This window comes from Taudactylus pleione, unplaced genomic scaffold (genome assembly GCF_031769625.1).
Source record: "Taudactylus pleione unplaced genomic scaffold, aTauple2 ptg000329l, whole genome shotgun sequence".
Lineage (NCBI taxonomy): Eukaryota > Metazoa > Chordata > Amphibia > Anura > Myobatrachidae > Taudactylus > Taudactylus pleione.
Window position 1 is genome coordinate 3,676,696 of NW_028284730.1, and position 15,910 is coordinate 3,692,605.

General features: G+C 45.8%; 1 protein-coding gene across 1 annotated transcript; it reads right to left on the reverse strand.

The window, feature by feature from the left end:
• Window positions 1-4,669: 4,669 nt before the first annotated feature.
• LOC148509251 (peptidyl-prolyl cis-trans isomerase-like) lies at window positions 4,670-12,131 on the reverse strand. The gene is made up of 5 exons (XM_088443331.1): window positions 11,954-12,131; window positions 8,162-8,192; window positions 7,343-7,431; window positions 6,492-6,664; window positions 4,670-5,004 (listed from the first exon to the last, which is right to left on the reverse strand). Exons 1-5 carry the CDS (start codon window positions 12,020-12,022, stop codon window positions 4,872-4,874), a joined length of 495 nt encoding a protein of 164 aa, XP_088299457.1. The 5' UTR covers window positions 12,023-12,131; the 3' UTR covers window positions 4,670-4,871.
• Between the last annotated feature and the right edge of the window lie 3,779 nt (window positions 12,132-15,910).

The window sequence follows — 15,910 nt, forward strand, 5'->3', positions numbered from 1 at the left end:
AATTGATAAAAATAAACTAAGTAAATGCACAGAAGGGAAATCTATATCAAATCAATATTTGGTGTGACCACCCTTTGCCGTCAAAACAGCATCAATTCTTCTAGGTACACTTGTACAAAGTCAGGGAAGTTGTAGGATTATAGTCAGGTGAATGATTAACCATTCATACCAAACAGGTGTTAATGATCATAATTTTCTTATGTAGGTTGAAACGCAGACATTAATTGAAACAGAAACAGCTGTGTAGCAGGCTTAAGCTGCATACACACTGGAGCGATGTCGTTACGACTTGTCCAAATCATAACATCATATCGTGCAGGGTGTACGCACAATATGCGCACTCCCGCGGTCACGTGTTAACGTCAAGTTTGATGTGCTGCACATCAATCCTGACGATATCGCAAGTGGCCCCATTCATGTTAATGAAGGACAGAACAAAAGGTCTACCGTTGTTCATAATATCGCTTTAATGTGTTCCCACAGTATTACTTCGGCCTGACGGGCCGACATAACGTCCTGGTACACATCATCCAGTTTGTACCTAGCTTCAAAACTGAGTGAGAAACAGCCAAACTCTGCTACAAAGGTGAAGTTGTGGAAGACAGTTTCATGTCACAGGTCATACACCATGGCAAGACTGAGCACAGTAACAAGACACAAGGTAGTTATACTGCATCAGCAAGGTCTCTCCCAGGCTAAGATTTCAAAGCAGACTGGGGTTTCAAGATGTGCTGCACGGCAGATGCAGTGGTCAGCCAAAGAAATTTAGTGCATCAGATGAGACACACATAAAGATTACTTTCCTTAGAAATCGGAAGATGTCCAGCAGTACCATCAGCTCAGAACTGGCAGAAACCAGTAGGACCCAGGTATAGCCATTTACTGTTTGGAGAAGTCTGACTAGAAGTGGTCTTCATGGAAGAATTGCAACCAAAAAGCCATACCTTGACATGGAAACAAGGCCAAGCGACTCAACTATGCACGAAAACATAGGAACTGGGGTGCACAAAAATGGCAGCAGGTGCTCTGCACTGAGTCGTCAAAATTTTATATACAGTATTTGGTTGTAATAGAAGGCAGTTTGTTCGCCGAAGGGCTTGAGAGCGGTACAATAATGAGTGTCTGCAGGCAACAGTGAAGCATGGTGGAGGTTCCTTGCAAGTTTGGGGTTGCATTTCAGCAAATGGAGTTGGAGATTTGGTCAGGATTAATGGTGTACTCAATGCTAGAAATACTGGTAGATATTTTTTCATCATGCAATACCATCAGGGAGGTGTCTGATTGGGGTCGTTTTACTGCTGCTGTCTGGGATTACATGAAGAGACAGAAGGATTTGAGCAAGCCTACATCCACAGATCATCTGTGGTTAGTTCTCCAAGATGTTTGGAACAACCTCCCTACTGAGTTCTTTCAACAACTCTGTGCAAGTGTACCTAGAAGAATTAATGCTGTTTTGAAGGCAAAGGGTGGTCACACCAAATATTGATTTGATTTAGATTTCCCTGTGCATTTTAATTGATGAAAATAAACTATTAATACTTCCATTTTGAAAGCATTCTTACTTTGCAGCATTTTTTCCACAACTGCCTAAAACTTGTGCACAGTACCGTATGTAGTTGCTATTTATTTCCACTCATATTTACTTGGTAGTAATGCTGATGAACTGTTCTCTGCAGGTTGTTGCTTGGGATGGATGTGTGAATAGGCCTCTCCATTCCTCCAGTGCTTGTATTTCGAATTCATAAAATGAACTACATCTCATACACAGCTGACAATTTGTGTGTAATATTCATCTCCAGTATACAGCTGAACGAAGGGATGAGATTCTTTAACAGCTGAGGATTTATCCCAGAGCTGCTGTAGTAACTAAATGTATTCCTCAACTTTATTCCCAGAGAATAGTTGCTACTTTGTAGGGCTGTGACTGATGTATACTCATTACAGACCTCTCTGGTCACTTGCTCTGGCTCTCCTGTCAGTGAGAAATCCTCTCCCTCTGTGAGGGGGAGAGGATTTCTACCTCTGTACCCATGATCAGTGATCAAGTGTACGGGGGGAAATGAAATGGCTGCGACTTGCAGGCATCAGCGAATCTGCCTGATGTTTTAAAGTGGCAATCACTTAAAGGGCAGAACCAGGTTAGTTGTTGCCTTGAACAAAGCATGTGCAATATATTTTACCACATCAAAAAACAATGCACAGAAATAGTACAGCATAAAAGGATTAATACTAATAGGTACTCTATATTAATGATGATCCCAGAAATGTTTAAAGAGAATTCACTGATAAAAAAAAAAAAAAAAAAAAAGCAACACGCAGCTCCAAATACAATGAAATGATGTGTTAGTGCAGCAGCTAGTCATCCAGCTTGTAGATACAGTAAGCATCCTTGGGACCTTGATACAAAATTCCTGTGTAGGCAACAATTCCAGTCTCTAAGATATGGTGTTAGGTCCGTGTCAGATGCATAGATAGATCAATATAACAAATTCCCGCAATAAGTAAACCACTCCTATAACCACTGATCATGTAGGGAGACAATTAAGCATATATTCAGGTACTTCACAAGCCTAAAGCTGGGTACACACTAAACGATATATCACCAAGTGTGTATGCACGATGACCGACCAAGGTCATTCATCGCATTTTCAGATCAAGCTGTTCAATAACCCCATGTTGTTCATCGCATTGTGCGTCAGCCGGGTATAGTCGTGTGTACCAGGTGTAAGGTGAGCTCAGTGAGGACAGAAACCTCCCGCAGAGCAGAAGCGCAAGTTTCCTATGCTAAGGGAAATCGCTACTAGATTGTTTAATTACTCAGTCACCCCTATACCCAGGCCAGACAGATTCGCACATCAGGACCGCTGCCGACATAGTTTCCTCTGGCTTTGCCCTGCCAAGGAAATGTTCACAATCTGTCATATCCTATCACACGCTCATGCGCCACCTTCCCTGATGGTAAGCGTGCTGCTCCGATGCTGGCAGGCTGGTCTGAATTTCAGTTGTCTGGTGCCATACATACATGAACCTGACCAGTTTCATCAGCTCAAGAATGGGGGCCCAAATCCCCTAACGGTACTGGTTTTCTTATGTTAAGGTGAATGCTTAGCTGTTTCATACAAATTGGTGAAGTCTGAATTGGGCACTTTAACTGGCAGATAGGCAGCCATACAGGAGATGAGGAAGTTTTACATCTTAATTGGCAATTATACTGCTCAGCCACACTAAAAGGTTTCTAGAAATGGAGATTGTATTCAATCTTGAAAGACACTAGACATTTTCCAAGAACAGTCTGCTAGTCTTGATATCAATGGTTGTATCAACCCTGCCCCTTTATAGATGAAACTGGGTCACAGGTAGTTCCAATATTTTGTAGGACAGGCGTAAAGAAGTGTTAACTTCCAGAGGGAACTGTTGTTTGGATCAAACCGCCTAGCAATCATTTCAAAAGGACATTTCTGCATCAAGAGGATAATTGAGATCTTGCAAGAATATAGTAGCCAAAGAGAGACAGGGCAATAGTTGGCAGAGTTATGTTTGTCTTTGTCTAAGCCTGTGCCTCAGGTAATACAGTAGAACACTGAGATGATTTTGGGGTGGGGGGGGTGTTTACAAATCCCCTTGCAATGGGCCAGGTTTTTGCAATATGTTTCAGCTAGGAACTTGTCCACATTCTCATAGGCTTGCTTAAGCTACTTGAACTTGGTGAAAAGAGGCCATGTTATCCTCCAGTCTTGTAGACTGCCACACCCCGTACAATACACACCTTGCGATCCACCAGCTGACATATTAGGCGGTCCACACAGAGCAACCGGGTGGCTGACATGCTGGCACCCAACAGCGCTGCATGGGATCATAAGGTGCATACACACTACATGATATGCTCCGAGCAATATCGTGTAGTGTCCCCGGCAGGCTGTGCTAAACGTCGTTCATGACATTGAGCACAGCCACTGAACAATATCATTAACAATATCGTTCAGCACCAGGGTCTCTTCCCCGAACATGCAGCAACCTGACGCTATTGTCAGATTGTGCTGCATGTTCAGGCAATGGACAATGTTGGAAACGACCAGCGGGAGTGCGCATCGCTGGTAGTTACCAACATAAGTGCATGATTGCGATGTCATAATTGTGCAGTCGCTCAGTAATACCACCCAAACTCGACCCAAAGTTAATTTTCCATATCACCTAGCAGGTATATTCAATGACTGACCCATTTAAAAAAAACAAAAAAAGTTAAGTTAATTGTGACTAGACCGGGTCACTAAACAGTTATGAGTACCTGTCATCTACAAAATTAATACAGCTAAAGAAAAAAAATATCCTAAGCCTGGAGTGACGGCTGTAACCTGGGGTTTTTAGCTAGTGACCAGGATTAAAGGGGGATGTTCTGACAGCTACTGAGGTAGTTGTGACTACCATTCAGCCTGTATATGGCCATTCCACACAATGCTGCAAGTAGTCCTAGTATTTGCTGCATTAACACCTGCCCCTAGCCCAGCACCCAATAAAAAAAAACCTGCCCTAGATCTCAATAGGAATGTCATCTGCTTCAGAGTGAGAAGCCCAAGCCCATCAGTTGGGTCTGTTTATATTGCCATTATGTGAAGGATATTTGATTTCACAAACCCCAATACTGTGGTGCTAAGGAAATACAGAGTCAATGAATGTTTGATTTATTTAATCTTTATAGTGTGTCCTGCACATTACAGAACTTGTGAAAAATGAAGCCAAAACAAAGATGTTTCAGGAAAGAATGTTACGCTCCAGAGATGTAGAAGTCCAGGAACCATTTCAGTACTGGGTGAGGGAAAAAGGAATGATGCTTGTAATGTTAAGACGAAGGAAGAGAAGGTGATTGTTTTCCTTTAAAGCTGGCCACAGTTGCTAATGGTGACTTTTTTGCTCGTCTTCCCACTTTGAGATCCAATCTTCTCCATTTTCCTAACGATATCAAGACCATCAACAACTTGGCCAAACACAACATGCTTTCCATCCAGCCTGTGGGAGACACAAGGAGGTACATGGGTTAACAACTATTCAGGTTAGCTAGGATTACAACAGCACATCCATATGTTACCATGGAAGCACATCATTAGGAAATTCCTCAAGTTATTTGCAAGTCCATCCATGCATTTCTAATCCAGTGTAGGAACCTTATTAATTGCAACAGCCCAACACAAGATTAAAAGAACCACTTTGTGTTGCAGCCATTTCACTGGTTTACAGAGACTTCAAGCAGTGTCCATATGCCTATAGTCCTCTCTACCAGAGGACAACTACTACTGACCCTACTCACATGGTAACATCCTAACAGTACCTGATTGATATTGAATCTTAATCACTTACACTAAAGCTGGCCACATACTAGACCAACTTACATCCAACTTGTTGATTGGTTGGAATGAAAATCTGGTAATGTATGGGAGTAATTGATGATCAGTAATTTGCTCCTAAATGCCAGAAAAGATGAAAATGGTTGTTCAGACAAGGTTGTTAAATGTTTGATCTAAACTATTTGTTCAAACAGTTTTGGTCTATTTTCCAGCGTTGGAGCAAATTGCTGATGTATTCCTTACCAGATTTTCATTCCAACCAATCAACTAGTTGGCTGGTTGGACATATAATCTTTAGATGTGTGGCCAGCTTAACTCAAACTTGTTTAAATGTAAAACAAAGCCATTAACCTGATTGGGAACCTCTGCTCTAGGCTCACCAATACGTGTAACAAACAGTTCAGGTTTTAGATATCCATTGTTGAGCACATTGTTTAATCAAGTTAACTGTGGTCAAGCATGGCTCTCTTTAATTGAGGACAGAGTTTGGGAACCTCTGGCCTACAAATTCATTTCACCAACTCTGAATACAAGATAGCAATAGGTATGAAGCCTAAACAGGTAGGTTAGGAAGCTAGAGAACATCTCAGATCACATATACAGGGATATATATTACACACACACTACATACTGGTTCTTCAACTTTCCTAGACAGACGCTGTTATTTCCATTGGAAATTTATACATATTAGAAATCTGTTAAGCATCTGCCTCCTAGATCAGGGGTATGCATACAGACCTCAAGATGTTGTGTAGCCACATATCCCAGTGTGCCCTGCTGCAGTTTTAGCATGCCTGACCAAAAATGGTAGTGCATGCTGGGATGTGAATGCCACAAGAATTTAGTGAATATATAAACTTACTGTTTAAAAATTGCAATCTACACAGATTATATACTGGGTACAGTGGTGTAAACTGCTGTCAGACACTGAACCACCACAGCTCAAACGAAAAAAAACAAAACAAAACCTTCCTATGCAACTTGAAGAAATGCCATTTCAGTTAAACTCTACTAGACAGTCCTAACATTCATGAAGCCAAGCATTAGAGTTAGTCATGGGTACACTCTGCAAAACAATTCTGCCATTTACTGACATAGCATAAGAGATTGTTTTATAATAGTTTGCAGTAGAGTTTGTAAGACTCTACTCACCAGCTGGTCTCTGCAGTGCAGATGAAGAACTGAGAACCGTTGGTGTTGGCGCCAGCGTTAGCCATAGACATGATACCAGGGCCAGTGTGCTTCAGGATGAAGTTCTCATCTGCAAACTTAGTTCCATAGATAGATTTGCCACCAGTTCCATTGTGGTTGGTGAAGTCTCCTCCCTGCAGCAAAAAGAAAGATGTGCAACTGAGACATGCTGTGATGTATCAAAGTGTATACTATTTTATTATGGGGAAGCCATCAAGATATTAGTTTGGCATTTCCATCTTCTGTCTACACCAGAAGAGATCCAACACGAACAGAATTAATGCTGTCCCTTAAGTCATGTACGCTTCCAATTACACCATGTACATAGTCAGTACTATGACAAGCCATTGTAGCTGCCAAAGTCCAATAGCTGCACTCTAAAGCCACCCATACAGATGGGTGACATATTGGGTAGTCACCACACATTGTGTGATTGGGTGGCTTACTACCCATATGCCAGCACTTCCCTCCCCCACAGCACTGTATGGGATCATACATCGCATCCCCAGATCAAGTGAACAAGCAGTAAGATCTGGAGGTGCGATGTACGACCCCACAGGAGCATGCCCTGGCCGATATCATGTCCATACACTAATGATATAGCAGCAATATTGTACTAATCCGTCAGATCGGCTGCTATAATGCACCGGGTATGGGCACCTTAAGACTCCAAATGGATGTTCAGTTATGAAGTGACAAGCAGCAGGAGATCTGCCTTTTTGTAATTCCAATAAAGCCAATAGTATTTTCTTGTCAATGTTATGGCCACATTAAGTGATAACTAAGCAAAGTAACACCTTTGTCCAACATACCTGACACATGAAGCCTGGAATGATTCTGTGGAAGCAGGATCCCTTGTAACCAAATCCTGGTTGCCCAGTGCACAGTTGAAGAAAGTTATCTATGCAAGATAAATAAATGCATGTTACACAAAATCAGATCAAGGTGATTGGGGACCACTAGACTAGACTAGACTAGACCAAACTGTGGGCCATTGCACCCTGGGGTGCCTCAGGTTGGTGGTCTAGCATCAAGTTATTTCTAGTCAATGTAAATGTGGCCAAACCAATCTACTACCACATAACTGAACCTAAAGGATAACAGGAAGGCACAATGTACTTAGACTTGAGACATTCAGAAAAAATAAACTTTTGGCTTAGGGGTGCCATGAAAACAATTCAGATACTCTAGGGTGCAGTGATTAAAATAAAAAGTTTGGGAATCACTGGTCTATTCTTATGATGGTAACAATTTAGCCACAAGATGGGCCATGCCCCCTGTATAGGCTTAAACATTTGCAGATTCTTCTGCAGCACACTTTACTGCACATCCTATCCCTCACTGGTCTATGTGGAGACAATACAAAAAAAAAAAAAAAATTAATATAGTAATGGGGGACAAAAAAAAAAAAAACATTTGCAGGATAAGCAGACAGCATGTTTAGGCAAGGATCCAATAGAAGTGCAAGCTAAAAACCAAGCAAGATTCTTTTACCACAAGGGCAGGAAATCTGCAGTAGAAAGTTGCTTAACATTCTAGAGGACCTAAAACTAAATTTAATACACTGAAGCAGACACAAGATATTAACAGGGTAAAGGAATAATTGTAGGTGCCATTGGTAAAAAACCCACCTGATGTTTTTGGAACAACGTCTGGTCTCAACTGCAGAAAAGAGAAAAAAACCTGCATGTTAGAAAAGGCCTTTAAAAAAAAAAAAAAATAATGGACTATTTAAGAGGAGCAGACAGACTGGAAGGGATTTGTGCCAGAGGCCACTCTGATGGAATGAGAGGGGAAGCATGTTTATTTAGGCTGGCATGTGGCACATGCCTTAGGCTGGAGATCATGAGTAATTGCCATTCAAGATACCATGCCCAGAATCTACAGGCTTAAGAACATTAAAGACAGACATGCACATGTCCATGCCAGATTATATGATTAGGATGGGTCTCCTGTAATTCTGATTCATTTGTGAACACTTCCAACCTGACTACATTACAGAAATATGCAGGCAACTGCATACCTTAGACCGGGGCTTGGCAAAACCCGGGGGCCAGGTCGCCATGATGACCAGATTTTCAGCAACCCCCGGGCCCTGTAGTACAGACTGCGATCCACACTACAGATTAACACAGCCGCGCAGAAGTATTTTTTTCTCCAAGGTGGCATGGCCACCCCTCCCATGATTAGGCCACACCCTCTTTACCGGACCCAGCAGCGCTCTCTACGGCCCTGACTACTGGGAGCACCCAAAGCATGCTCTTGCATCTGGGCCCACTACTCTGGTTCGGCCACTGCCGGCGGTGGCTTTGCTTGCCCGGGGTTTGTTGGCTTTCTGGGGGTTGGCTGCCTGGAGAGGGGGTTTAGCTGCTCAGTAATGTGGCTGTGGGAGGGTGGTTAACCTAGGGTACCCAGTTAGTGGTGTGGCCATGGGGGTTGGTTGTCAGGGGTGTAGGTGCTCAGTAATGCTTCCCCCGGGGATAGGGCAGTCTGGCTCCTAGCTTTTAGAAAAATTTGTCAAGCCTTGCCTTAGACACATGGAAGACTGGGAATTGGGCCAGTAAAAGTGAGGACATAAGGTATTTAAATAGTGCCATAGAACATTATCCATAAAAATCTCAGCCTAAAAATTGGTGCAATTCTTACCAGGAAAGCTAGTACATATTGCAAGTGGTAGCCTTGTGCCCACATACAGCAACTCAAACTATTTTGCCCAATCAGCTGATGCAATGTTAGGTGATCAATAAGTGTTTATATGGAAATAGACATAATTTGCTGTTCCAGAATGGTTAATCATAACCATGTAACAAGTGTATTGCCTTGCACCTGCATCGGGGTGCTGTAACTGGCTGATATGTATGTCACCAGCAATTGAATGCCCCAAATAAATTTATAAAGCAGTCTGATAAATCCCTGCTACCACCATTTGGAAGATAACAGAACAAGTCATGCTTATGCTGGGTACACTGGCTGATGGACACAAGATATATTGGCCAATATATCTGCCAGTGTGTACAGACGACGTTCAGACATATTTCATCAGCTGTGCTGCAGAGTTGATCTCCAATATATCTGCAGATATTGGAGCATCCTGCTGTGTGTACAGGCGGTCGTCTGAAGCAGAGGCTGTGAGGTGAAGGCGCAACACACCCCGGCCAGATTATGGTTGTTCACACACTGAACCACCATCAGCAAATATATCTGTTAGGTGTGTACCCAACTTAAGGCATCAGTTTTGCATATGTAATATTCAAAATGGCAAACTGCACACTTTATCCTAAAATCAACCACCAATATCTACCATTTGTGATTAGCTTGATGATATACATACTCATCATAATAGGATCACTAGTCATGCACCAGACCACATATGTAGTAGTTTAGGCATTATGCTTCATCCCCTACTAGGATGCAATTATACTGATGAGCCAGCCAACATGTTAAATGGAAAAGCAGATTTTATCGGCATCCAGATTATAATGTGATGATCCTTCAAGTGACTTCTTAAATCCAGACTTCCAGCAGCTACATTACTTTTCCATTTCTAAAGACTATGCCACAACAAACAAGACTTGTTTTCCCATACAGGCTATTGCCAGCAGCTTTTGTTAGTGTTCCCAATACTTTACCATGGAATTAGAAAGAAAAGCTAGTATACAACATTAAATACATAATTTGTTCTGTGATAAGAAAGGCGCTTCTCTAGGCAGACAATACAGGAGAACTAGGGCATGGAATCTGGTGTTGCCCCCAATGTGTGGGGGTCACATTTCATTACCAAGATAAATGGCAGAGTGCTACAAGAGGGTCAGTCTGTGCAAAGCCAGTGAGGTCTGCCAGCCCAGGAGTATTTGGTTAGGGCAGAATACCTAATTTTGTGATGAAAGATAATTTAATTGTTACTACTTACAGCTAGTGCTGAATGTACCAAATCATAAAGCATTCAGATATTAAATGAGTTATGCTTAGACCATTGTATCATAATGAATTGGTTACAGGATAGGTCAATTAGTATGCCAATATCAGACCAGGCTTACTGTGCATTACTGATTACATTAACTCTTTCTTCCAGAGACATCTTGTGGAAGATAAAGCGTGCATTACTCCGATTATGGTGTAATGCAGCAGAGCTAACTACTGCCTCCTGTGTCAGGAGAGGAGACTACAGCAGTGGGAACAGAAGCAATCTATACCCTTGTATTCCACAGCCAAGTAATAGCATATTTACACAGCATCCATGTTAAATTGCTACTGCTAAATGCAGTAGAAGAGCCCCCATATACTTTATGCCAGAGCATGATAGAGATTAGGGAAGAGCTGGCTACACAGCTTGGGGGCAAGCCCTGTTCTGCAACACTAGTTGAGAAGGAGCAGCACATAGACATCTCTATACAGGGGTAATTGGCCACAGAGAGCCCTCTGAGAACTCCCCTGTGGCCGCTACCCCTTCTCACTCATGCTTTGCGCAGCTTACAGTCCTAGTGTAGAATTGGACACTCTGGCATGTGAATCTAAACTAAAGATATGAAGGGTAACGTGTGGCCCTTTTGAAAAGGGGAAGGGGGAGTCCAGATTGCCCACCACTGCTGTGCAGGGTGTTCCCAAGGTCACAGCATAGGGCCGGGCAACACATCACAGGTATGTTATGGCCAGGGCCGCCACTGGGCCAGGCTCTAATACCACTCTCGAGGACTACTGGAGATGCCCATAGCAACTAGACCCTATAAATGGCTATACTAGATAAGCGATAGCCAGCATCTGGTTGCTATGGGCAACTGGTCCACTTCAAATGTCAAAAAAACCAAACACCCACACATCTCCCCTGCAGAGCACAGCACCCGAGCCCCACACCCGGCTGCCGTCACAGTATGGGGCATATATATGGTACAGGCGTGACTACTAGCACACCCCAGGGCAGCCAGAGCGCCCGCTCACATGGCCGGGGGCAGCACGGTGCGGGCAGGGCGGACATTTTGAGGCGAACACTAAACAATCCTCTTAAAATGGATTCCGTGCACTCCCTCATCGCCGGCACAGGGAGGGGAGGAGGGAGCTGCAGCACGGGCACACCCACTTCCTCCATCCAGCCCGCTCACCCGCCACCGCCCGGACCCCCTCCTAACCGGCACAGCGCTGTGACAGCCGGGATTCGGGTGCGAGCCCACGATAACATAAGGGCGGCTGTGACCGGATGCCCCCGTCGGAGGGCTGCGAGACAGAGCCGGGCTACAGAGCCACCATTACACCCGTGCACGTATAACACAGACCACTCGCCCTGCAGCCCCCGGTAATGCGGGTACACCGGGAACGGGAGTACGGTATACGGATGCATATTGGGAGGAGGGGGGGGGGGGGGGGGGAGAAGCGCACACACACACACAACCACGTGACCCACCCCCGCCAACGACTCGAACCCCGGTTACCTCTATAGTGATGCGACCTAAGGGTTGGCTATCCACGGCGATGTCGAAGAAGACCCTGGGCCTGGCCATCGTGCGGTACCGGGGAGAGGCTGCTGCCGTCAAACGAGAGCGGAGACAGAAAAGCCGGGATCAGCTCCTTTCGATGCGAGAGAACAACCGAAGAGAACGTAAAGGAGGCGCCTCGGCGGCTATTATATGGGGCAGGACACGCCCATTACACGCCCCTTTTCGCGCCTAGTCGGAGTATTCGGGACGCAAACTGAAAGCTCTTCCAGCCAATCAGTGAGCAGAGCTGGCCAGGGAAGTGGGCTCTCACTAGGGAGGGCGGTGGGCGTGGCGTGGGAAGGCGCGGCCATGGACGGGGTGTGTCGTAGCGAGGGGGACGATGAGGCGATGCCCAGCAATGGCTCCCAGCCTCCCACACAGCCCCTCACTTCATTATTACCCCACCCCCAGTAACTGGCACCTCTTCCTCTACCACCATGTTTTTTCACGTACATTTTTTTTTTTTTTTTTATTAAATCCCCAGTTTTGCCTGGCATTATCGCATTTACCCCTGGTGTTTGGAGAAGTAATTACTTTTTATACCGAGAGTGAGACATAACTGTGTGACCATGGGCAGTACATGTTCTGAGCATTCTATAGGGATTGACCCCAGACCCCCTTTGTCCTGCTTCTGCTCTGAATGCCCCAGCCTCCCTTACCCCATCTGTATATAATAATAACAACAATAAGGTCCTTTGCTGCTGGAAAGAAAATGTTAATTGGGCAGAAATGTAGCAGGTTTTGGAAAAGATAGCAGAAATAATAGGTTCCTAAACATGGACAATTTTTGCGTTTCATTTTTATATTCAAAGTGTTGGTCAGTGATAGCAGGCAGCTTGTTTTAAGGATAAATAGATCCTCAAATTCTTGTCCCTCTTATTTACTCCTGTGTAGTATACTCCCAGCATAAGTATGCTTTTGCCTCGGAATGGGCATTGAATTTCGATGACATCAATGTTTTTCTCGCAATGTCAGTGGTTTTACATTAGATGGCGGCTTTTCGATGGCAGCAGCCATCAAATCGGTGTGGAAGTGATGGCCATTCAATGTTTTCCACTATCAAATTATTTTGATGCGTTGGTTAGTTGGCGGGCTGGGTCACGTTGTGCTGCGCCCCCCCTCAATCCATTCATGTATAGTGTGTTCCCTTCCCGGGTGTACCCGCATCACCGTGGGGGTGCTGGGCGGGAAGGGTCTATGTCATACGTGCTCGGGTGTAATGGTGAGTCTGCACCCCGTCTGGTCTTGCTGCCCCCCTGCTGGGGAGTCCTGGCACCGCCACCCTTATCAGGGAATCATGCCCGTAGCCCAGCTGCCACAGCGCTGTACTGGCGGGCAGGGGTCTGGGTGATGGTCGCTGGGGTGACAGGTGCGGAGCAGGAGACAATGATGAGCCAGCAGTAGGCTGAGTGAGTGCTGGTAGTTTGCAGAGTGTGAGCAGGCTGCACACTCCAAACACTGAGTGCTGCTGCAGCGTGTGTCCCGGTGCCACACTTCCAGCAGACACAAGGCTCCGACCGCCGGTGTGTGGGGTACAGTGTCCACTACGTCGCCCATCATCATCTTCCCCTAGAGCCCACCTAATCCCTGTTCGAGGACCCTCACTACGAAGTCGCCCATCTCGGCTCAATGCTCGCTGGGTTGGGCCTAGTTCCCTTTCACCATAAGGACCTGGAAGGGAAAACCTGGCTAGTTCCTCCTCATATGCAGGACCTGACCACTAGCGGGCTAAAGAGGTCCTTTAGTTGAAGGGAAATAGCCTTGTTTTTTTAAAGCTATTTCCCCTTCATGTGCAGGACCTGATCACTAGGGGATTAAAAAAGGACCTTTCGGCAGGGGCAGAACTATGGGAGACAATGGAGGTGCCTGCCGCCAGGCTCCAGCTCTGAAGGGGCACCTCCTCCATTGACCACAACATATTCACCCCACTTAGGGCTGTAATTATATACCTGGTGTATACCGTCACGGCCGCCCAATACATGGCACCCCTTCCTGGCATCTGAGAAGCCACCATACACTAGTGGAGAGCTCCATGTCAGACCATCAACTGCTGCCTTTGTCTATAGCCTGTCAGCATGCAAATTGCTACATGTCAGTGGCTGTGACGAGGGGGGGGAGCACCAAATTATAACTTGCCTCCTGGCGTCTGGGATGAACTTACGCCACTGCCTACCCTAACCCTCCCTCTTTGGTGCCTAACCCTATCCTCCCCCCTAGTGCTTGAACCTAACCTCCACCATACGGTAACCCTCCCCCCTTAGTGCCTAAGCCTAACCCTCCCCCGACCCCGCTACTTACCTTCAGCATCCCTGAGGTGGCACAGCCGGACACAGTGAGAGCTGCTGGTGTCCTCACTGCCTCCCTGTTTACAGTACCCCTCTGGAAAATTATATTTGTGACCCATCTGCACCTAGGACTCCCCTGTGACACTGAAGTAGTCTGCTGGTGAGGGTTTTGGAGAGGTGACTCTATCATTACTATATCATAGCACTGTGCCGAACCTGCAGACCTACCACTTCTACTGTACCTGCAACAGAATCAATTCATGAAAAACTTCCTCTGGTGGCCGACCTTTGTAATCGCCTGAAAATTACACTACAATTTGTCTTTTTCAACTACTTTATTGATACTACACTTTGCATTGTTTCCGGGAGGTGTGGGAGCTGTCGGTCAATACTTATCATTTACAGTGTATTCATCACCAATCGGTGGATTGTTCTGTGTCATGGACTAGCATTCTTCCTCCCCTTGTCTGCAAATGATGTGTGGGACGCCACGCGGAGACCATTTGTATTATATGGAAATGGGCCCTTCTGCATGCTAATGCCAGCATAGCCATTTTTTAGGGGGAATGGGTCAACAGCAACCTTGACGTCTACTACTCTGCTCACATATCAGTTAAACGGTGCCTATTTGTTTTTACCTCACCTTTGCATTGTTTATTATTACGTCCCTTATGGGGAAAGACAAGAAAAGCTCTCAAAAAGATGGGAGGCATTCCCTACCAAGAGACTCTGCTCGCCATAAAGATACCCCTTCCTCTTCCGACATGAGACAGTATCTGCGATTGCAAGGACCTGTCCCTTCAGGAGAGACTTCTGCCTCTTCCTCCCCTAGGCTCTCCCCTCCTCTGATTCCTCTTCCCGTATAGAGGATCATGCTCTGGGCCCAGGCCCTCCACTGGAAATGGGCGGTATTTCACAGATCTTGCAACTACTACGCTTTATGCCGACAAAATGGATTTTGAACAGTTGGAACATAGGATTCAGATACTGGGCCTGATTCAGACCCGGTCGCAAGCGCTGAGCGCTCGCAACCGGGTCGATGGTGGCCCAGAGCGCATGTGCACGACGGAGCCGGCTCCGTTGTGCGCATGCGCGAGACCCGGATAGCGACAGGCAATCCGTTGCTCCGGGTCTCACACCAAAGGGGGTGTGCTGTCGATGTTGAGTGATGACACGCCCCCTTTGGTGGGCGGGTCGGGGGGTGGCTGCCCAGACGGAGGCGTTCCTATGGGAACGCCTACCGTTTGGGGGTCGGCCCCACTGACATTACAAGTGATGTCAGTGGGAGAGCTTTCGGCTCTGTTTGAGCCGAAAGCTCTCAGGGGCTTACGGCCACGAGACCCTACCACAAGGGTCTTGTCGCAAGCACGATGGTCTTGACCATCGCGACCATCATCCTGGCCGCTCGCATTAGCTGTGGATGGCAACCCACAGCAATGCGAGCGGCCAGGAGGCCGCTCCATTAAAAAAAAAAAAGATGCCCTGATTCAGAGCGAGTGCTCTGTCAGAGGGTTCGGCTCTGAATCAGGGCCACAGGGTCTGATTCAGAGCCGGATGCTCTGACCAGAGCGCTCACTCTGAATCAGGGCTCTCCTACCTACAGCTTATGCGAGCGTCCATGATGACG